This window comes from Berghia stephanieae, chromosome 3, assembly GCF_034508935.2.
Source record: "Berghia stephanieae isolate SIO BIC M18660-M18661 chromosome 3, UCSD_Bste_1.3, whole genome shotgun sequence".
In the NCBI taxonomy this organism is placed as follows: Eukaryota; Metazoa; Mollusca; class Gastropoda; order Nudibranchia; family Aeolidiidae; genus Berghia; species Berghia stephanieae.
Genome location: NC_088362.1, coordinates 92228132 through 92253007, shown reverse-complemented (window position 1 = coordinate 92253007; position 24876 = coordinate 92228132). Strand labels below are relative to the sequence as shown.

General features: G+C 35.2%; 1 protein-coding gene across 1 annotated transcript; it reads right to left on the bottom strand.

The window, feature by feature from the left end:
- On the bottom strand, positions 1-24876 carry LOC144968831 (putative transporter SVOPL). Its single transcript, XM_078907556.1, has 14 exons — positions 24488-24876; positions 22593-22822; positions 21797-21895; positions 20943-21014; positions 20456-20580; positions 12126-12189; positions 9580-9705; positions 8671-8799; positions 7478-7631; positions 6746-6826; positions 4879-5072; positions 3729-3818; positions 2624-2737; positions 1-526 (listed from the first exon to the last, which is right to left on the bottom strand). The coding sequence occupies exons 1-14, from the start codon at positions 24549-24551 to the stop codon at positions 431-433; spliced, it is 1638 nt and encodes a 545-aa protein (XP_078763682.1). The 5' UTR covers positions 24552-24876; the 3' UTR covers positions 1-430.

Below are 24876 nucleotides of genomic sequence, written 5' to 3'. Positions count from 1 at the left end.
TTTCTTTTTGTATTGCAGTTCTAAAATATTGCTTAAATTATAAGTTCCACATGGACAGCAATGAAAACCCCCGCATGGACAGCAATGTAAACTTCCACATGAACAGCAATGTAAACTTCCAATTGTACAGCAATATAAACTTCCACATGGACAGCAATCAACTTCCACATGGACAGCAATGTCAACTTCCACATGGACAGCAATGTAAACTTCCACATGGACAGCAATGTCAACTTCCACATGGACAGCAATGTAAACTTCCTAATGGACAGCAATGTAAACTTCCACATGGAATGCAATATAAACTTCCACATGGACAGCAATGTCAACTTCCACATGGACAGCAATGTAAACTTCCACATGGACAGCAATGTAAACTTCCACATGAACAGCAATGTAAACTGCCACATGGACAGCAATATAAACGAAGTCAAAGATGTTCCTCCTCTGATTCCTCTGTACTATCAAACTCGTCTTTTAATGAAGGACGCATCTCTTCCATTTCAAAGTCATTGTGAACAGATTGCTGTAAAGCAGTAAAGATATATATAAATATGACTCATAGTGTTAGAGACAAAATCAAAAGGTTTACAAGAAGTTAATCATTTCATAATTGAAAAAATAAAGAAAGGAAGATACACAATGTGTGTATCTAATCCTCAGGTTTTAGATGATCAATGACAACTTGTTTATCTAACCTATGTGAGTTCTCTTACTCAGGAAAGACAGTACTGATCTCATATGTTCCAATAAAATAATATTTTATTAAACTCGTAACATAATCTGTAAAAAATTACACTAATTTTTTTTAAATGCGCATGATCCTCAGCAAAATGGGTACAAGTGTACAATGAACATAACATGAGTAATAATGAGCATTTTTTACATAAGGTTGTCAACACTGCCTGACCACAAAACCATATCAACAACTATTAGGTTACACATTCAATCATAAACTGATAAAACTTCTTTAGTAACAGGACTGGATGGGCAAACTCTAGTCAAGGCTTGAAGGTGTAAATGAAAAATAGCTATCAATAACTATCTTCGACATCGAGAACTCAGGATGTCACTGATTACTTTTAAACTAGCAATGACTATGAAAAATGTTTTTTTCTCTTTTTGAGGAAAATTTTGTCTAAAATCAAAGCCCTATCTCCACTGAGTAAAAATGTTTTTGAATTTTGAAAATCCATTAATAAATAAACAAGTTATGCAGTTTCAAAGGTGTCATTTATTTGGATGACCCGCAAAGAGGAAAAAAACGCGAAAATATGGAACGCTTTTTCGGCATTTTTTCGACCTTTGGTTGTATCTTGCGTAATAAGTGGATTAAAAGATTGAAACTTGAAGAGCAAATTAGGATGGTGTTTTGTAAAATACGGGAAAAGTACTCGTCGTATTCATATGAAATTTTACAACCAAAAAGAAGAAATGTTCATGTATTACCTTGTCAGCGACAAAACCTACACGCCCGATAGTTTTAGAAATATTTTACTCCAAAGAGTAGAAATCTATTTTTAACGGTCTTCTGGTAATCGCACGAGTTTTGTCGCTTGACATAATCTAAAATGACCTTTTTTCTAACTGTGTGCCAACTTACAGTCATATTCATCAATAAACAGCGTCGTAATTAATTTTTTAAAATAGCATATGCGAAACGGTTTCGTCCCATATTTTGACGCGAATTCGGGCACTTCGTAAGCGAAAAAGAGGCCCAAAGATTTGTGCGTGATAGTCATTGCTACTTTAAACAACAGAGGACAAGATGCGCACAGTCCCCTAAATTAAATTACTCTTTGTAAATAGTCAATTGTTAGTTTAAAAGAATATCTGATATATTTTCAAATGCATGATAATCTTGCAATAGATGCCATCTGTGTTCTTAATGGTAGCAAGATACAAATGCTACAATGCTGAACTTTATAATAAGGTGGTGTTTTTATGCACCTCCGTTGGAGGTGTACAAAAACGCTCCGTTTTTATGCACCTCCATTGGGATGGGAGGTGTACAAAAATGCACCGTTTTTATTATGCACCTCATGGGCGGTGATGGTAAATTAATGAAAATGTTGCTGCATACGTCCATGAGGTTTAAATAGTTTTAGATTGTAGTTTAGCATGCTGCTTAGTGATTACCGAAGTGCGTTTATACAATGATAATGAATTAAAGAATAATAACAATAATTTAAAAAATCAAAAGTAAAAAAAAACATGGCACACAAATACTGATCTCAAATAAATAAATAATTTTAGAAAATTAAAATCGAATTTTTTTTTCAACATGATAAAAAGTTTTTGAAAAACAACAACAAAAAATAATTTAAAAAAAAATAAAAGAAGAAGAAGAAAAAAGAATAATTAAGCAACTTTAAAAAAAAACTATGTCCACAACGGAGGTAGGTAGTTCTGAAAGGGCTATAACCAAATTAATATGAGGCATCCTTTGAATTATATATAATCATTAGCCCATCTGCTATACATTGTAAACTATTGCAACCGAGCTAGGCCTAATGGCGAGATGTTAACAGGATTTACCCATGTTGTTCTTACTTATAAAAACGTATGCAGTTGATCAAAAATTAATGAATTAAAGAAAAACAATCCATGATATGAAACTTACTGGAAGAACTCTTCCCATGGTTTCAATGGGCATAAAAAATCCACAGATGCTGCATAGAAGACAGATCACTGCGTAAAGACAACAAGCAGCTGTCACAGAATAGGAAGACAAAACCTGTAAATAGTGTCAAGAAAATATGGAGGGTAAAATGTGACTCAAACAAAAACAAAAACAAAAATAGAAAAATAAAAGCAAAGAAAAAAAAAGAAAAGAAAAGAAAAAAAAAACAAACATAAAAAAGTAAACAAAAAAACCCAAATCAAAACAAAACGAAACAAACAAAACAATGTTTTGGCCCTTGGCTTTCATTAGAGGACAGGCAAAAGTAAATAGTGGTTTTTGAGTTACTACCAAAAACGTATTAACGATTTTTTTCCTACATAACAAATTGGGCAAATTATTTAAAGAATAATATTACGCCGTTTTGAGGTTAATTAATAATTAGACTTTATGACAAAATTTCCAAGAACATTTTCTCTGTTTCTTCCCTTTGAATCTAAAGTCAAAACTGAAAGTATTTCAATTAGTGCACATCAAAAATGTGTTAAATTTTTTCCATACTTTGAAACCTTTTGTTTATGATGAGTGAATTAGGGAAACTTTAGAATGAATTATACAAATTAGATTCCTTGTAAACCAATCAGAATAGAGATCACATTGAAAACAATTCATTAATTCATTAACATGCTTTATCAATTTTTATTATGTTAACAAAAGAAAATAATAAGAAATATCTTTAAAGACTGTTTCAGGCTAAAAAGTTTGATGGTTTGTTGTTTATCTGTCAAATTCCATTGCATAATTGATTTTGTGGTTCTTGGTTAAGCATGGACAAGACCAAAATTTAGGTATGGACAGAATCCTCCCGTGATGATCGAGCTCTAAGAAGGGTTGATCTAGAGAGGATTTTATTATTAAATCAGTATATTGCCAATTGGTGGATTGAGCTCTTAGATGGAGGCACAGTGGAGATGCACCATTTATGATTTTAGGCATCATCTACAGTGTTTTAATATACCTTTTACTACTTTAGGAAAAAAACTACAAGGTAGTTTGAAAACGGTCTTTGTTCTTGTCTTTTAGAAAGTTCTGTAAAGCTCCTTACCTGTGCCACAAAAGGGGTGGCCATCGCTCCAGCCCGTGCCCAGGCTGAGGCTGTTCCCATACCAAGTGTGCGAATTGTTGTAGGGTAGATCTGTGAGGAATTAAATCAAACAAAACTCTTGAGTTGAAGTGAAAATGTTATTAAAAACTAATGTTTGAAATGAATGAAGAAGTATATCAAAAAATATGTATGCATATTTTCTGCTAATAAAAACCAACCACAGGGCATTTGAATTGGTGGGTTGTTTTTTGTTTTTGTTTTTGTTTTTAAGGGTTTTACGGCGCTTGCAACACATTTGGGTTATATCAGCGCCAGTAAAAAGGAAGAAAATGGGATAGTTGAAAGTTCTAGAATTACAATTAAAGCACCCAAGAGAGAGTAAGACAAAGGGGAATTGGGAACAAATAGGGATCAGATGTAGATTCCAAGAGCATACCATCAATGTACTTAGCTTGAGATCACCTATAAGTCTCATCCGGACACAAGCACAAAATCCAACAAGGAGGAATACACTCAGATGCTTACATCATACATTAAAAATAAATATAATAATACATAACAGAGAGATGATTTACAAGGAAAAAAATATCATCTCTCAAAACAATAACTATGCATTTGACTGTTTCCCTCCCAGCCAGGACTCGGGCCAGGGCCAGGACAAAACCAAGTAATCTCATTCCAAGACAAAGACAGAAAGCATGTTGGAAAACAGATATTAGGGGATAGAAGACACAGTATGTACCTCCCTGCCCGCTATGGGAGGTCAGGATCCCCACCCAGGAACTGGTGGGTCAGTCATTGTTGAATTCCTTACTTCATGTGAGCGATGGCCATATCAATATGGTTGATGTATTCATACCATACATGTTATTCATTATTTTTAATCTTGTGTAACAAAAGAGACTGTTGAATGATTCAATAAGTTTGCTGGTTTGATACAAAGTACAAACCATAAAGAGGAATTACTTTGTAACACATAATGTCATTTTCCAAATTATGCACCAGATATCTGAAATCCTGACAAAGCTAACTAATTTACATCTTTATAAACTTATAACTTATAATTAAAACTTATAATCATTACTTTATTCTGACTCATCAAACATCTATAGAAACTTTGATAAATTAAGAAATTGAAAAAAGTGCTCACCTCAGATGAATATATATACAGAAGGTTTCCAAAAGCAGATGATACCCCACGTACTCCAAATAAAATGACAGTAAAAAGCATACGAGGCATGTCAAATTGCAGTAAAACCACAAATAAAGACCCTAATAACATGAGAATTCCAGCATTCTTGCGACGTCCCAGCCAGTCAATGAGGAGCCAATTTAGTGGAAGAACTGAAAAACAAAATAATGAGATATGGAAATCACAACTAATGTACATGGAATCCTTCCACCTTCTAATCACTTCTCTGCCGTACTCGAAAAAAAACAACATGTATTTGAAATTGTGGCCAGTAAACTTGTTCTTGAAATATCGATGAATAAAAATTACCCTCATCTAAGCAAAAACTATCAAACCTGGGACTTTGTGCTGGGATTTTGCAAAGTCCCATGTTTGAATTTTTTTGCCAAGATGAGTGTCAATTGGTCATATGTGAAGGATGAGTTTTCTGGTCTAAATTTTATATATATATGTTTTTTCAGAGTGCGTCAGCTCTCTGAAATACACTGACAAAACATATTTTATTTTTCATTTTGACAGCTTGAGACATTGTGATAAGTTAAGATGAAAGGGGGAGGGGAGGTAATGTTTGCTTTATTGATCATTATTTGAAGTAAAAGTTTTCTGGCCAAAATTTAAAAAAAACATACACTTTGTCAGAGAACAGCATTTCAATATCTGTTTTTCCTTTCTTCCTACATGGCTCAGTGAAACACTTTATCAAAAATACGTTGTTAACAATGCCACTACCAAATTATCTCATTCTTCTGTAGTGTTTCATTCATCCTGTTTTGTTGATAAAGGGAAAACCTGAAACGTCCATTTTATCTGTTTTCTTATATTAAATTGAAGCTTACATTCAATTTCACATTGTTATTTATTTGAAAAAAGATGATGATAGCACACATTAGTTTATGAGTATTTGGAACAGTCTTGTGTCACAAAAATCATAGAAAAAACAACATTTCATAATTCATCGTTTTGGTGTCTATCCTTTCATCGTTTTGGTGTCTATCCTTTCATCATTTTGGTGTCTATATCCTTTCATCGTTTTTGTGTCTATTCTTTCATCGTTTTGGTGTCTATCCTTTCATCGTTTTGGTGTCTATCCTTTCATCGTTTTGGTGTCTATCCTTTCATCGTTTTGGTGTCTATCCTTTCATCGTTTTGGTGTCTATCCTTTCATGGTTTTGGTGTGTATCCCTTCATCATTTTGGTGTCTATCCTTTCATCGTTTTGGTGTCTATCCTTTCATCGTTTTGGTGTCTATCCTTTCATCGTTTTGGTGTCTATCCTTTCATCGTTTTGGTGTCTATCCTTTCATCGTTTTGGTGTCTATCCTTTCGTCGTTTTGGTGTCTATCCTGTCATCGTTTTGGTGTCTATCCTTTACACTCGCCATTATTGTTTTGACACAAGTTAAAAAAAAAAATGCAAATGTATAATCCATGATGTCACAAGACAAAAAAACCAAAAAAACAAAAAATATTTAAATACTTTATAATACTACTTTATTCTTTATTAAACGAAACTGCCTTAATTCTACAATGTTTGCAACATAATAAATTAACACCATTTAAATGTAGATGGGTAGCAATGAATTATAAAGAATATTTCAAGTCCAGATCCCTCCCCTTCTTTATTCATACAAATAAATATAAGCAGCATAGCAAATATTTCTATTGAATAATTGAGGGAGCCTTCTATATTTTAACATTTAAAAAAACAAAACAACTATAATTTATTGACAATCTTTGGCCTAAATCATAGCCGAAAGAAAGCGATTTACTAATAATAATAACAATATAGAGATAAAAGTATGAATTAAAAGTCATAAACAAACTTACAAGCAAATTCCCCTACTGTACCGATGAGCATGGTGGTGTAGTCTTTAGTACTGAGAAATCTACAGTGACAGTCAAAGTGACCTGTGGAGACACCCAAACAATGTTGACAGACATTAAACTATTGATTGAAGAAAGAGTCCCCCCTCGCCCCCCCCCTCTCTCCCTCTCTCTTTCTCTCTGTCTCTCTCTCCCTCTCTCTCCCCCTCTCTCTCTCTCTCTGTTTCTCTCATCCTTTAATTAGATTTTAAAGTATTTTTTTAAAGTAAGAAACGCTCAAGAAATGCACATGTTTAACTCAATTTTAACACATTTTACACTGAAAAATTAATTTGAATCTAATTGAGTCAATAAAAGGAATATCAAATAAGTTTGTAAAACACAGGCTTTTATAAAATGCAAAATCCACAAAAAAAAAAAACCCAGTGCGCTTTACAATAAGGATGAGAGATCACGTTGTTAAAGTGCTATTTCAATTATTTTTTTTTGTTTTGACAGAGACATTATTGTTACTGGTCAGGTACTCATCTAAAACCTGAGTATGGTGAGAAAATATGAGTAAAGAGCCTTAACCATAAGGCATTCCACAGTTAGACTCAAAGCAGGGACCTATATATTATAAGCTGAAAGTCATATCACTTGATTGCACATTAACAAATTATTACTTTGACAAAAGCTAACCAGAACAAACTCAGGAAATATTTTTTATTAAACGGCCTTGAAATGCAAAGATACCTTGGCCACTTTCATTATACTTCCGTAGAATCTCTGTGCTGATCAAAACTACACCATAGTAGAAAAATCCCATGTTGAACCATAAAAACCACAACTGCAGGGTGGCTCGTTTGTATTCTTTGCTGAATAGATTGGAAAACTGGCCACGAGTCTCCTGGTTGGAAAAAAACCAACAAAAAAACAGCAACTAGAAAATTAAATCATTATTTTACAGTAACAAGAGGGATGAGAGAGATAAATAAAAAAAAGCCCAACAAAAAAAAAGACAATAAAATAAAAACAAGAGAGAGAGAGAGAGAGAGAGAGAGAGAGAGAGAGAGAGAGAGAGAGAGAGAGAGAGAGAGAGAGAGACACAGAGAGAGAGAGAGAGAGAGAGAGAGAAATCTCAACTTCACTTGGGATCAGTCTCTGCCTCTTTGTGCATGAAGTGAGTGTTTTACCAACTCAGCATGAGCTATCAGAACCTCCTCAATGAGGACTTAGGTTATGGTAATTTTTCAGATATTTGTGACCCATCTCCTCAAACATGTATTATATTTGTATGATCTATATGGTAAAAACTGACTTTATAGTCTTTAGTCAATATATGACTTGGATTAGTTTTATGCCTTACTGAAGACAATAGACATAGTTACTTAAAGTGACAATAATGAAAATCTCACTTTTTTGGTCACTTTTACTTTAAAATCTCTTTTTGGCACCTTGTTCACACCGACATAATACAATGTGAGACTATAGGTCACATTTGAGTAAATATTCAGGTTCACAGAAACACACAATTAGGTGAACATACATTTTAAAAAAATATATCAATAAATAAAAACATGAGCATTCATATTGTGTGATATCCACTCGTCTTCAAACTGAAGTACAAAGGGTCCCATGCCCAAGCCAACAGAAACACTTACAATGTAGGACGAAAAATATCGTCTGTTAAGCTTTATTACAATATTTCATAGACAACGCTGTTAATGGCCGGGAACTCATTTAAGACCACAGTACAGCAAAAGAATGTGAGTAAAGAACCTTTTCCAAGGATTCACCTATGCATCGCTCAGAGCATGATTTGAACCTTGAACCTCTCAGTCTAAAGGCGAATGTCAAACCATAAGATCACATAGCCACACAAAATCTACTTCAATTTTAAATTTCCCAGTGCATTTAGTACAAAATTTACATAATGGGATTGTTACCTCTTTTGACGCCACTAATCTTCCTTTGGGAAGCTTTGAGCCATTGACTTTGGCACCGTGTTCAAGAATTTGAATGACCTTGTTCCTGTGCCCTGCTGCCAAGAGATAACGAGCTGATTCTGGTATAGTCTGATGAGTGTTTTGAAATAAGGATAAGGAATTGCGGGAGAGTTAAAATATGTATTTTAAGTGAACGAAAAAAAAAGAAAAAATTATAAATGAGAATGAGAAAGATCTTTTGCTTTTGTCACCCGACAGGTTTAAAACTTCATCCCCAAAGATTAAAGAGACTTAAATAATTACAACTGTTTGAAATATTATGTGAAAATTTATTTTTTAAAATTTTAAATAATTTTAAAAAGTTGTAGTATGTGTGACTTGGTCCTTGTGCATTTGAGTGAGCCTGTGTTTATTTGTAAATGTAGTTTTCATTTAATCATTTCTGACATTTTTCTTAAGCCTGTTTAATCTGTGTAGGACTCTACAAAGGGTATATTTATTCTTCATATCACATCATATCATTATGGACTACATATGCAACCATACACGACACATAGAAGATAATATAAAAGTTATATGCACAGGCAAGTTTATCCAAAAATCAATCAGATTTGAAATTTGTTTTTAATCAACCCACAAATAGAACACACCACATTGATATTTTTTTTAGTCACCCATCTTCCACTATCAATTTTGTTGTCAAATTAACCCTATACTTATATAAACTGTGTCGTTTTAAATCAGAAAATATAAATGGAATTGATAGAGAGTTGTTCAAAAACTTTTAAAATTAAAAAAAAAAAACAATAAAAAAACAAACCCCCCCCCCAAAAAAAAAAACTCTGGCACTACGGGCTTTCTAAATATTGCTCATAGAGTAACTTTTAAATAATGATTAGAATGACATACCAGAAGTCCAAGAGCTGCGCAAATACCGGGAATAGCCGAAGCAACCAAAAGCCACCTCCATCCGAAATATGGAATCACCAAACAGGCAAGTAGGATCTCAAACATTACACCACTAACCCAAAATACCTGGAAAAAATCCACAATACAAATAAAAAGAAAATAAATAAAAATAAGAAGAAGAAGAATACCCCCCCCCCCCCCCCCCCCCCCCCTGCCCCGTCCAATTAATTATGATAAACTGAAATCTAAAAATCCATTTTATCCACCAACACATTGTTGCATTAGATTTCAAGTCATCTAAAGCCACAGCTGTCACTTTCCTACCACGACTTTCCTATTATGCTTTTCTTCCATGTTACAAAGGAAAGGAACAGTTGTCTGATGTCCACCTGACCAAATGTGTAGAGTTGACATAATCAGGTAAATTGAATGTGACCTCAGTGGTATGGTGTCTTGTCTTGTAATACATTCAGACAATGTTGAGCATGCTCAGTGATCGAATTGGTAACACTTAACTCTGGCCAGAGCATTTTGTCCATGGGTAAAACGATTTCAAATAATACCCCATTCGACTCCGTGGTAAATGAAAATCCTCAAAATGTCTGTTTTGTTTGTTTTGTTTTTAAGGGTTTTACGGCGCTTGCAACACATTTAGATTATATCAGCGCCAGTAAAAAGGAAGAAAATGGGATAGTCAAAAGTTCTAGAAGTACAATTAAAGCACCCAAGAAAAAGTAAGACAAAGGGGAACTGAGAACAAATAGGGACCAGATGTAGATTCCAAGAGCACATCACCAATGTACTTAGTTTGAAATCACCTACAAGTCTCATCCAGACACAAGCACAAAATCCAACAAAGAGGAACACACTCAAATGCTTACATTATACATTCAAAATAAAAATAATAATACATAACAGAGAGATGATTTACAAGGAAAAAAATATCATCTCCCAAAACAATAACTGCATTTGACTGTTTCCCTCCCAGCTAGGATTCCGGCCAGTGCCAGGACAAAACCAAGTAATCTCATTCCGAGACAAAGACAGAAAGCATGTTGGAAAACAGATATAAGGGGATAGAAGACACAGTATGTACCTCCCTGCCCGCTATGGGAGCAAAATGTTTGTAACAGATAGTAGTACAAAAATAATGTAAGATATGGAAAGTTGGTTCCATATGGCCTGCTGAAGAAATAAATGAAGCATTGTTGTGTCCTTGGGTAAGGCAGTTTACATAATTACCCTACTCGACTCGGGTGTTAATGAGTAACTGGTTACAGACAGTGATGGATATAGTAAGAGAATTAGTACAAAACGGACACCTAACAGATGACTGGTTCTGTATAAAATGGAAATATAGTTCCATATGGGGAATAAATGAAACATTGTGAAATGCACTGGGCATAATTAATCCATGGACATGCGCTACAAAGGTTAATATCTAAATTTCACCAGCTGGTTCACCCCATGGTGACCTTTTACCTCTTGCTTATCAAAATAAGATATCAAATCCCTTTGTATATTCTATGTACAACCTCTTTTTTTGCGAATTCAATGAACCAGGGAAGTTAAATAAAACAATTAAAACTTAACTCACTATTGTTTATCACATCAATGTTCTTCATTCTTATATACCACATGTAGCAAAAAAGAAAAGTGCTTAGATATGTAAATGTATTGCTTTCACTGTGTGAATTAAGGGGCCCATATACTCCCAAAGAATTCTGAAAATCGGTTTTGTAAAAATTGACATATCTTAGCAATGACTATCCCGCACAAATCTTTGGGCCTCTTTTTCGCTCACGAAGTGCCCGAATTCGCGTCAAAATATGGGACGAAGCCGTTTCGTATATGCTATTTTAAAAAATTAATTACGACGCTGTTTATCGATGAATATGACTGAAAGTTGGCACACAGTTAGAAAAAAAGTTATTGTAGATTATGTCAAGCGACAAAACTCGTGCGATTACCAGAAGACCGTTAAAAATAGATTTTTACTCTTTGGAGTAAAATATTTCTAAAACTACTGGGCGTGGAGGTTTTGTCGCTGATATGAATATGACGAGTACTTTTCCCGTATTTTACAAAACACCATCCTAATTTGCTCTTCAAGTTTCAATCTTTTAATCCACTTATTACGCAAGATACAACCAAAGATCGAAAAAAAAATGCCGAAAAAGCGTCCCATATTTTCGCGTTTTTTTCCTCTTTGCGGGTCATCCAAATAAATGACACCATTGAAACTGCATAACTTGTTTATTTATGAATGGATTTTCAAAATTCAAAAACATTTTTGCTCAGTGGAGATAGGGCTTTGATTTTAGACAAAAATTTTCCTCAAAAAGAGAAAAAAACATTTTTCATAGTCATTGCTACATATCTATTCTACTGCATTGAACTAAAAGATAAGGATAAAAACCAAATTCTGCAGTGAAGAAAAAAAAAAGTTGTAAACATGTTGATTTTGGGTCATTAAAAGGATCCGTTCTTAGCAAAAAAAAAAAAAGATAAAAAAAATAAATTCACATGATGCAAAACATAGTTACCTGGCCAGCAATGAGCATCTTGGCACGTTGTTTCCTGGGAATATACTCAGACAACAAAGAAGTCCTGGGGATAAAATAAGAAATAAATCGACAAGTTTCTTAATTGTTTTGTTTTATTTTGTTTTAAAGGGTTTAACGGCGCTTGCAACACATTAAGGTCATATCAGTGCCAGTAAAAAGGAAGAAAATGGAAAAGTGAAAAGTTCTAGAATTACAATTAAAGCACCCAATAAAAAGTAAGACAAAGGAGAATTGGTTCAAGTAGGAAAAAGATGTAGATTCCAAGAGCACACTATCAAAGTATTTAGTTTGAGATCACCTAAAAGTCTCCTCCAGACACAAGCACAGGTCCCCACTAAGAGGAATACATTCAAATGTTTACATATTATACACATAATACAGTTCATAACAGAGAGATGATTTACAAGGAAAAAAATATCATCTCCCAAAACTAACTATACATTTGACTGTTTCCCTCTCAGCCGGGATATCCGACCAGGGCAAGGACAAAACTAAGTAATCTCATTCCAAGACAAAGACAGAAAGCCAATGGAAAACAGATATAGGGGGATAGAAGACACAGTAAGCACCTCCCTGCCCACTATGGGAGGTCAGGAACCCCACCCAGAAGTTTCTTAATTGTTTGAGCAACAAATTGCAATGCAAAGGAATGGGACCAGATGCATTCTATAAGTATTTTTCTCAGTTCCCAATAAACAACACAGAACTTGATTCCCCTTCTCACACTGTGCACTTGCCTCTGTACACAACATATTCAACTGAATAATAACATGTAGTTACAATAAAATTACATATTTAAAAAAAAAATCATTCTGCCTGCAAGTCAAGCGATGACGAATGGATAAAATGAGCTGAGATATTATTTGTCAGCCCATTATGTTCCCATGGTGATAATAAGACCAGGAACTGCTTGTTGTTTTGTCTTAATGATAATACTTTAAGGTGTTTTACCACACTTGTAACACTCACTGGGTATTTCGTTTTGTTTGTTTTTAATGGTTTTACGGCGTTTGCAATTTGCAACACATTTAGGTCATATCAGCGCCAGTAAAAAGGAAGAAAATGGGTAGTAAAAAGTTCTAGAATTACGATTAAAGCACTCAAGAAAAAGTAAGACAAAAGGAAATTGGTTCAAATAAGTAACTGATGTATATTTCAAGAGCACACTATCAGTGTACTTAGTTTGAGATCACTAAATGTCTCATCCAGACACAAGCACAGGTCCCTGCCAATAGGAATACACTCAATTGTTTACAAATCATATGTAAAATGAAAAATAACTCAGTGCATAACAGAGAGATGATTTACAAGGAAAAAAATATCATCTCCCAAAACAAACACATTTGACTGTTTCTCTCCCAGCCAGGGTATCCGGCCGGGGCCAGGACAAAACCAAGTAATCTCATCCCAAGACAAAGACAGAAAGCTAGTTGGAAAACAGATATAGGGGGATAGAAGACACAGTATGCACCTCCCTTTTCACTATGGGAGGTCAGGAACCCCACTCAGTTGGGTATTTAGTTTCAAATAAATTTTAAAAAGTAAGAGAATAACCAATGGATTATCGATTTCAAGTTTATGAGCACCCAAAAAAAAGTAAGACAAAGCAAACAAAAGTAGACTCCACAAGCAATCTATCTGTATGTCTCTATATTGACACATGCAGTATGAGCTCTATGCGCTTAAAATTAAATCAAAAGCTATCATCTGAAGAGAAATAAAAAGGAGCAACATATATTTGATGTATCCCTTTCCAAAAGTTGTTTTTGTTTTTGTTTTTAAGGGTTATACGGCACTTGCAACACATTAAGGTCATATAAGCGCCAGTAAAAAGGAAGAAAAGGGGATAGTAAAAATTCTAGAATTACAATTAAAGCACAAAAGAAAAGGTGAGACAAAGGGGAATTGGTTCAAATAGGAAACAGATGTAGATTCCTAGAGCACACTATCAAAGTACTTAGTTTGAGATCACCTAAAAGTCTCATCCAGACACAAGCACAGGCCCGCACTAAGAGGAACACACTCAAATGCTTACAAATTATATAATATAATATGTAAACTAAACATAATACAATGCATAACAGAGATGATTTACAAGGATTTTTTGTTTGTTTGTTTGTTGCTTTAGGTCTCTTCCAACACAATTGAGGTTATATGAGAGACCGCTGAAACAAAAAAACAAGCAATCTAACAAAAATAGTACAAATGTAAATGAAAATCATAACCTAAAGATATCATAAGCTAAATTATAAATAACCAAGAACAAAACAGGCAGAAGATTTACAGAAAAAAAAATATCCCTGTCAAAAATACAATCACAAACCAAAGAAGCAGGATAGGCTAGTAAAGAGAAGAAGAAACGACATCACTATCGGATCGTACACCCATGCGAACATCATAGGTATATGATTCAAGGGTGATGCTCCCATCCAACCACCCGCGATTTACAAGGAAAAAAAATATCATCTCCCAAAACAATAACTATGCACTTGACTTTCGCTCCCAGCCAGGACTCTACCAGGGCCAGGAAAAAAAAAAACCAAGTAATCTTATTCCAAGACAATGACAGAAAGCATGTTGGAAAATAGATATATGGGGATAGAAGACACAGTATGTACCTCCCTGCCCGCTATGGGAGGTCAGGATCCCCACCCAGCTTTCCAAAAGTGATCCCAGCCATGGAGAGGGAAACAGCTACAGTCAACTTGTGTAAGACTGACACCCTCCATTCCTGATGAAAGTGCCCAAAATACGCAAATTAAAAAACATTCAGTGTAAAAGGAATTACATGTTATTCATTTGGATTTTACCAACACATGATGAAATTATTTTGTGGCAGACATTGTACTGCTATAGGCCATTTTGTCATGAGATGAGACTAAGTGGTCTTGTGGTATGATGCTTGCATTCGGATCAGAAGGTCCTGGGTTTGAACCTAGCTCAACGCATAGTTGAGTCCTTGGAAAAGTCTCTTTACTAACATTCTCTCATCGTACTCAGGTATGAAACGAGTATCTGGCTGTTAACAGCGTTGTCTCTGTCTGAAAAAATTATAATATTGACTAACCGGCATCATTTCAAGTCCTACATCTTAAGTGTTGCTGTTCGCCTCCTTGTAAAGCCCTTTGAACACGTTTATTGGATATTTCGCTATATAAAGGCTAAAGCTAGGTTGTTTTTTTTGTGTTTTTTTTTTTTTTTTAGATTAAAAAAAAAATTAAGTTTAGGCACTTATATAATTATTTATTGCACCTCTATTAAAATCATTTTGGCCACTGTTATTCAAATCTCTAACACACAGAGCATGAAAATTGGATTTGTTATGCAGCACAGACTCAGTTTAGGGACCATGAGAGTCTGGTATTGTGTTTGGTCATTGATGCAATCACAATTTTATGATAAACTTGACAAAGGATCGAATGTTGAATTGTTTGTCAACAATACAATATATTAATAAACGTTTTTGTTCAAATTAATTTCTTAACAATGGGTGTGCATGTCAGTGTGTACATGGGTGTGTGTGTGTGTGTGTGTGTGCGCGTATGTGTGAGGTGTGTGTCTTTGTGTTTGTATGCATGCCAGAGCAAATATATTTGTACTAACATGATTTTATTTCGTTTATTGACTGTCTATGAGAATAATAATAATAATAATAATAATAATAATAATAATAATAATAATAATAATAATAATAATAATAATAATAATAATAATAAACAATGTTGTAGAAGTTAAATAATCATAATTATACTTGAAATGTATTATAAATAGCTCCTTTAAAAAAATAATTTGAGCACTATTATTTCATGGTTTTTGTTTATATAATATGTATGCATATGTATGCATATCAAATGACATTAGTCCTCTGTTTGTTGTCTTTTGTTTTTAAGGGTTTTACGGCGCTTGTAACATATTAAGATCATACCAGCGCCAGTAAAAAGGAAGAAAATGGGATAGTAAAAAGTTCTAGACTTACAATTAATGCACCCAAGAGAAAGTAAGACAAAGGGGAACTGGGAACAAATAGGGATCAGATGTAGATTCCAAGAGCATACCACCAATGTACTTAGTTTGAGATCACCTATAAGTCTCATCCGGACACAAGCACAGATCCAACAAAGAGGAATACACTCAAATGCTTACATTATACTTCAAAATAACACATATAATAATACATAACAGAGAGATGATTTACAAGGAAAAAAATATCATCTCCCGAAGCAATAACTATGCATTTGACTGTTTCCCTCCCAGCCAGGACAAAACCAAGTAATCTCATTTCAAGACAAAGACAGAAAGCATGTTGGAAAACAGATATAAGGGGATAGAACACACAGTAAGTACCTCCCTGCCCACTATGGGAGATTAGTCCTCTGGCCATTATAATACTAATACTAATAATAATAATAAAAATAATAATAGCAATAATAATAATAATAATAATAATAATAATAATAATAATAATAATAATAATAATAATAATAATAATAATAATAATAATAATAATAATAGTAATAATAATAATAATAAACAATGTATCATCATCATCATCAATTGTGGCTTGTACTCTTGAGCAAGTTGCTGGTCAGCTGTCTCCACGAATCATATTTCTCTGCGATGCGCATGAAATCTTTGTTGCTTTTAAAATCACTTTTGGCCATTCTTAGGTTATTTAGATATGTCATCCTTTGTCCTCCTCTAGCTCTCTTTCCTTCGATCATCCCAGATGTTACCCAATTTTCAATTCCCTTTCCTCTCCACACATGTCCCAGAAACAGTAACTGCCTCTTTCTGATGGTATCGATCAACATTCTTCCCTGTCTCACCTTCACCAACACTTCCACGTTTGTATGCTTGTCTGTGCATGATAGCCGCAACATCCAAATCTCAATCTCAAATGCCTCTAACCTCCAATTACATTCTTTGTCAAGCCTCCACATTTCACAACCATATAAAAGGGTAACATATGTTTCCACTGCTTTCATTCTGGTCTTCAACTCTAGGTTGTAGTTTGACACAACTGGTCATATTTTATGGAACACATTTTTTGCTATTGCTATTCTTTGTTTTATATCCTCTATGTCAGGTGTGTCACGTGTAATGAAAGTGCGTAAATATAAATTTCTTTACCTGTTTGATGGACTCTCCTTTGCTTGACAAGTGGAAGGTCGTGCTGTTGTCAATCTTTGATTCCACCATTGATATTCCTTTTATATTCAGGGAAAGTATTTTAATGCTAGTGCCTATAGTGAGACTGTTTTCATCGTTGGAGCCTAGCTAATTTGTCATGTCAATCGCACTTCCTACGTTTGACACGCAGTCCTTTTTGTACTGGGCGACGACCGAACCAGCATGGTATCTTTTCCTATTTTTCATTTTCATTAAGTTGGAGGTGTGGGTCCAGGAGAAGGTAGAACCTTGTCTGATGCCGTTTGGATCATTCTTGGTCTGGCTACTCATCTTCAGCTGTTCCAGCCGGTTTGGATCTCAGCTGGTATCACCTTCGGTTCATGGCAGTGCACAAGCTCCTGTACGACGGCAACGTGATGATCCTCCTCAGGAGAAGGAAAAACTGGAAAGAGATTGAAGAAGTTCTAGGCAAAGACACCACCCGCCTGAAACAATATTTTGGTAGGTGGTACCTAAAAATGAATACCACCACATCAATATCCACAAACTTCCACTTGAATAATTGAGAGGCAACAAAAGACCTGAAGATCTTAGCCGGTAACTCAATACTACCCCCCAGACCCCAATCCTAAATACCTTGGCATTACATTGGACAGACAACTAATTTATTGCAAACACATTGAGGGATCCGCAAATAAAATCACAAAAAGAAACAGCCTGGTGAGAAAACTTGCAAGTACCACCTGGGGAGCCTCACCACAGGTACTGAGAACGTCTGCTTTGGTACTGTGCTATAGTGTGGGAGAATACAGCGCCCCTGTTTGGATGAGGAGCCCACATGTAAACTGCATTGACATCCGATTAAGAGAATCAATGAGAATTATAACAGGATGTCTCAAGTCAACTCCAACTCAGTGGATGCATGCAAGAATTGACGAAGCCACAGACAACATTCCCATAAAATCAATCATTAAGGGGGCACCTTCAACAAGACTCAAATCGAGAAGACCTTTCCACCTAACAAAATGGCAGACATCAGTGTGGAGGAAAACTGGAGAGAAATGTGGAACAGAGAAACACCAAGAGGAGGAAACATCATTAAAGATCCAACCAAAAGAGTGCCTGCATTCAATAATGCCAGGAAATACTGGATTTCCTCAAATCGCCTCTTAACTGGTTAACTGGACATAGCAGAACTGCATCAAATATGTGCAGATGGAAACTTGGAAACAGTGACACCTGCCAGAAATGTCAGGCAGCCCAAGAGACCAGCGATCACATCATCCTCCACTGTCCAGTCACTAAACTTGAAGGTGGCTTAGGGCGGAGGAAGACTTTAGAAGCTGGGTTGGCGAAATAAATTTGGAGGTGTAGCCATAAGCTTTTACTACTATTCCACCATGCATTCGGTTTTCTTAACATTTAGTTTCAGGCCCATATCTTCACTTTTGCTCACCAGTATATCTAACATTTTCTGCACGTTTTCTGGAGAGTATGCCTGCCAGAGTACCATCGTCTGCGTATCTTATGCTATTCATATTCTGCTCTCCAACGACGAAGCCTTTCATATCTTTCTTTGAATATTATTTCACTATATATGTTAAAAAGGTCCGGTGATAAGATGCAACCTTGTCTTACTCCCTTCTTGATGTTAAAGAAGTCCAATGTTTCATTATCAAGTTTGACGCACGCTGTTTGATTCCAGGATAAGTTTTTCACAATTCGAAGGTCTTTGCTGTCCACACCGATCTTTTCTAAGATTTTAAAGAGCGTTTCGTTTTGTAATGAATCAAAAGATTTGGAATAATCAATGAAGCAGAGATAAATGATTATTGTTTTCAATGGAAAAAATTGCATTTACCGTACTCTTTTCTTTATCAAAACCAAACTGCTCGTCACTTATCTCTGGAGAGATATTGCTCCTCATTCTTTTTCATAAGTATTCTTAATATAATTTTTGTGGCCTGGCTCATTATGCTGAATGTTCTGTATTGATCACAGTCAATAGTTCCTTGTTTTTTGGGATGGTAATGAATAACGATTGCTTAAGACATTAGGTAATTCACCCTTTTCATATATATTTGTCAGAATGTCTATTCCCAGATTGTCGAGGGCGTCAATCAATTCTATTGAGAAGCTATCTTGGCCTACTGCTTTCCCCTTTTCATCTCTTTGCAAGCAGCTTCTACTTCTCGCATATTCTGGGGACCCGTGTTCACAGTAGAGGTTTCTTTATCCAAGCAGGTCCCTCTTTTGTCATCCTCATAAAGCTTTTTTATGTATACCGTCCAACGTTCCAAAATTTCATTGTTGTCGATAAGCATTTTCCCATTTGCGTATTTAACACATTTTCTTGCCATGGCTGGTCGTTTTACACTTAGAACTTGTATTGACTGGTAGAAATGTTTGGTGTTAGATTGTTTTTGTCTTTCAATTATGTGACATTCATGTAACAAGAGATGAAGTGAGTAGGAAAGTGCCAGAAGACAATAGAGAATAAAAATTTCGCGGCAGGTTGTGTGTCTGGACCCACGATAATGACTAAGAGTTAGAGACGATCTTTTTTGGGATTGTGGATAGCTCATATGGTAGTCATGCTCTCCCCGGCCAGGCGGAGTTGTCGTATCAGTAAGGTCGCGGGTTCAAAACCCCATCACTGCCGAAATTTTTTTATTCTCTATTGTCTTCTGGCACATTCCTTCTCACTTCATCTCTTGTTGTTATCAGCATAAGTGCCTGCTCCACTCACTTTTATGAATGACTCTATGTATAAACATAATATTTCATGCAATAAATTTGTTGTAAACAGAAAATAGAGAGAAAGAGTGGGGGAAAATTTCCGGTTTCAGTGTAAAAATAAAGGAGAAGAATAAAACATCACTTGGCGACCTGTTCGGATAATGGAGATATCCGGATTGAGGAGTTCCAAATTAGAGAGACCGGACTGTAGTTGTTTCATAACAAAGAAAAACTGAGTTCAAATCCTCACCTCCCTGTTTGGCACCCCTCACCTTAGTCTGCTTTATGGCGCTGCACTGCTGCTGACACCTGGGTTATTCCAATTTTCCTTGGAATAATTCCTGAACTCAAATTTCCTCTTGAGGATGAATAAAGGGAATTTCATTCTATTCATTTATCTATTTTTACGGTCTAAGTGCTCTAAAAATATGAAGACTCACCCATGCGGGGCTCCTCCCATTCCAACACCCACCATTGCTCTGAGAAAGAGAAGCCAGTAGTAAGAAGGACTTGAAGATGCTAGAAGGCCAAAGTATCCTATAGAGATGGTCACAATAAATAGGGTCTGGGGAGGTAATAGGTTTATAATATTTATCTCAAACATCCACGTAAACACATTTCAATAATATATCACTTAAAAATTAAAAAATAAAATTCCTTGAAACTATGTCGTTGTGTTTCAATCAGTGTAAGTATCAGTAAGTATGAGTCTTAAGATGGTGAGCAAACTGCATAAAACAGTTTAATAAAATAAATAAAAATGCATTACTCAATTCAAAACTAAATATGGTGATTATCATGACAAGTGCAATGATGATAATGACGTTTAAATGATGACAAAAGAAATGATAAATAATTCATTCAACCCTAAGGAAATTAGTAAATTTCAGTGTGAGACTGGTTTTCAATAGTTCATTTTATTCTTACCGACTTTCTGCCATATTTGTCACCACATATTCCCAGTAAAGGGGATGAGATTCCCATTCCTATAAATACGACCTAGAAAAATGGATAAGAACTGATGAATGCAACCTGACGATTCAAGAAAACAGAGAGAGCTCAATTAATAAGCATATATATATATATATATATATATATATATATATATATATATATATATATATATATATATAATATATATTGTAAATTCACTTTTCTTTGTCCGATTCATTCAAATATATTACATTTTTGAGGTTGATCATTTTCTTATTTTTATCCCTATCTACACAAGTATTCATAACCCGACATCATGGCTCATCATTTTCACTGCGAGCAGCAAAAGACTTAATTGAAGCTTCATTACTGCTAGTACGCTTTTGGTCACAAGTTAAACCTGTAGTTATAACAAAACATATAATGAAAGCAGATTTGTAGGAACATATCCACAAAAACGTTTAAGTCTTCATTTTTAGTGTACAAATATGAAGACTGAGAGAAAGATGTCAAAGGTATCAAAGCTAGCTGCTGTTAAACAGTTAGTGATATTTTATTTCCTATGTATGATCACATGGTGGGCACACAGGAAACTGTTGTAACTTTAACCTCAATGGACATTGGTTTACAATGGAGCATGCAGCCTTCAAATTTGGAAAACTAGTTTGATCTTTCCTTTGCAAACTTCCTGTCATCCTGTTATAGATCATCATTTATTCTTGACTTTTTCCTTCCATTCAAGGGCCTGTAACAAGATGCCACTTTCTTTGTAAAAATAACCCCAAAAAAAGGGATAAAAAGGTAGTGTGTGTGTGGGGGGGGGGGGGGTGGAGATACAACTAACTTACAGTAGTGACAAAAGCAACCTGAGAATCTGTCAATGTCCATTCACATCGAACAACTGGGGACAGAACAGCTAGCAGCATCATCTCCAGTGCATCGGATCCCTTTAAAATAAATGATCAGTCACAAGATAAATCACGTTTGACAGAAGGGGCCTTATTTATTATATAGAAATTGAATGTCTGTTTTATTTGTGAAGAGGGAAAAAGCATATTGACAAGAATTTGTCAAAGCTAGATAAATGAGTCAATGAAAGAGTTGATTGCAGTCCCCGTTTTATTACTATTATTATTAGGCTCGTTATTATTATTATTATTATTATTATTGATTTATTTTATCATGATTTCAAGAAATGCCTAGATTACAAAATAGTGAGAGTCGAGCACAAAAAAGTCAACTGTCATGTAGGGCCCTAATGAATGCCAATCTAAATCCAATTTTGTTTGTATTCCTGCTTGAATTTTAAGAAACTTTGTTGTCAATAAAATTAGGGATGTGTCATGTGCCTTTTCTGTTACTGTAATATTTTGTCAATGAAAATATTATATTTCATTCAATCTAAAATGTCCTTACAATGTTTACAAAATATGCCCATGCATATCTTTCATGTTAGAGTTTTCCATGCCCTGAAAAATATCCTCTAAGTTTTCTTTGTTTTGCAGTCACATGACACTTTTATCTTTATCATCATAAGGTCCTAGAGCTCATATTGCATGAGATGTTGGCGCTATATAAATGTACATTTATTATTATTATCATTACTATCTTTACTTTACAGGTTGAAGAAAGATGATTACCTACCGTTATAGTGCCACATACTATATACATTCTGAGTTGAAACCAGCCCATGCCAATGGCTTCAACTGCATCCTCTACAGTGTATGTCAGGTCCATGTCCTCTTTATCACAAGACTTTTTGGTTGTTCCATTTTTTCCAATAGGTGTGTCACTTTTGCTTGACTTTTTCAACTCAAATAATGTGTAGTCCTCATCTGATTCATGATCAGTGATGATATAAGACATCGCTCCATCTGACAATAAAAAGATTCACATGAACACAACACTAAACAAATTTGAACAGTCGAACTTGTATCCACAGGATCCCACAAAAGTGGCCGTCTAAGACAGTTGGCTGGCTTGTGAAAGTCAGATATTTTCTATGGGTTAAAAGTTATACAAATTATAAATGACACTGATCCAAGTCCCAACCAAATGTGGCTGCACGCTTTTGACCCCGCCTGTCTCTGTCTCTCTTCCTCTCCTCAATGTTTAAATTTTAAGGAATCACACTTATGTAGGTAGTCCTTCAGACCTATGGAGCTGGAGTTTATTCCAGTTACTTTAGTGTTTAATGGACAATAGCAATCATTTGCCACCTTTGAATAGGCCGCTAGTCTATCACAAAGTGTGTTCCACCAGATCTAACAGACCCAGCTACCTAATCACTCAATGGTGAACAGGAGGGGAGGTAGTCCTTACCAATGAGCTATTGGGACCCTCAATCATCTTTATTCAGATTGACTATCATAATAATCATCCCAACTCAGTCAATGTTGTTTGACTCTAATAAAAGCCTGCATTTCATCTAAAATAGCCTTTGCTCTTTGACTTATGTATGACAAATGGATTAAGACAAGATAGATATTGTCATTGTTCTGTAATGTTGTTGCTCAAGAAATTTCCTAAGACTCACAAGTGATGAAAACCATTCCTCTTCTCCGTCATCCTCATCATAATTGTCATTGTCATCACCATCACAGTCATTTTCAAATAAGGAAAGGAGGTCGGTTGAGTCATGTTTCCAACCAATCGATCTGGTGTCACACACATGCAAATAAGTGGTCTTCAGTTCAAGTGGTCACGGGTAGACATGCAGGAATTTACCTCTTAAGATCACGGCTTTAGATTGTCTTAGTCACGCCAGGAAGGTTTTCGTTATAAAGAGGTAAAGTATAGAGAAAAAACTCAAGGGTGTCAAAAGAGGTGGTCGTTATGTAGAGGTGGTCGCTAAGGCAGATTTGACTGTATTATATATTCCCTCTTTCAATCTAGTATATATACATGTTGACCTACAAAAAATGCTCCTCAAAAAACCCTAGAATTTCATTTAAAATGAAATTTGAAGAGAGAGAGAGAGAGAGAGAGAGAGAGAGAGAGAGAGAGAGAGAGAGAGAGAGAGAGAGAGAGAGAGAGAGAGAGAGAGAGAGAGAGAGAGAGAGAGAGAGAGAGATTGAACCGATATGAATGAAGATCCAGATGTACTTCTCCGGCGGTGCACACATCAGCAGGTCTGATAACCGAATGTAATTATGGGCCCGGTGTAACATTGTTGTAATAGATGATATTCTACGTCGGTTTGAGAGTATTTCCATTACAACAATGAGACTCCCTAAAAATCAATGTCTTATCTTTCACAGGCTATCTATCACATGTAAAAAATCACAGGCGTTTTTGTTTTTTGGGGAGGTGTTTAGAGAGACGACTAAATACAGCCAGGACAGTGACTGTTTGGAGTGAGGGAGTTTCCAAAAATCTAAAAAAAAAAATTAAAAAAATTACGCAAAATATTGTCCAATATAACAATGGTATACTCTAGGCCATGCATGATAAATGGGTTCATACCTTCATACATGTCTACTGGAACTGTTTGAAATCACAACATTTTGAAAGAGTTCTCAAGATTAATTTTTATTTACCTTCTTTGCTTCGGTTAGAAAGCAAATTGTATTGGACTCCACTGAAACGACTCTTCGATCCCATAACAGTAAGTATTAGGTACAGAATTCAAGATTTCACTAGACGTCTATCTCGCCCAAGTCGATTAATGAAGTAAAGTTCTAAAGACTAAAGAAAAGATCAACAGCCGAGGCTTGTTGGGATTCCATTGGCATTGTGTTGCGGTTAATGATTATTTTCAAGGAAAACATCTGTCAAATATATGAATAGAACTGTCCGTGAGATTGTAACAAAACATGTTACCAAGCTGACACGCCAAAAGGAACGTCAATCAATATTGGAACATACAACTCGGCGTGCAAGTTATGCGGCGTAATGCCACGAAACAACTCGTGTTCGTGTGCAGGGT

Bases quoted from the DNA above. Each gene is read 5' to 3' on its own strand.
- LOC144968831 (XM_078907556.1), bottom strand. From the start codon at position 24,551: ATGGGATCGAAGAGTCGTTTCAGTGGAGTCCAATACAATTTGCTTTCT. The intron at 22,823-24,487 runs GTAAATAAAAAT...TTTTATTGTCAG, and splicing joins TTCTAACCGAAGCAAAGAAG to ATGGAGCGATGTCTTATATC. The intron at 5,073-6,745 runs GTAAGTTTGTTT...TTTGTTTTTCAG, and splicing joins TACAGTAGGGGAATTTGCTT to TTCTTCCACTAAATTGGCTC.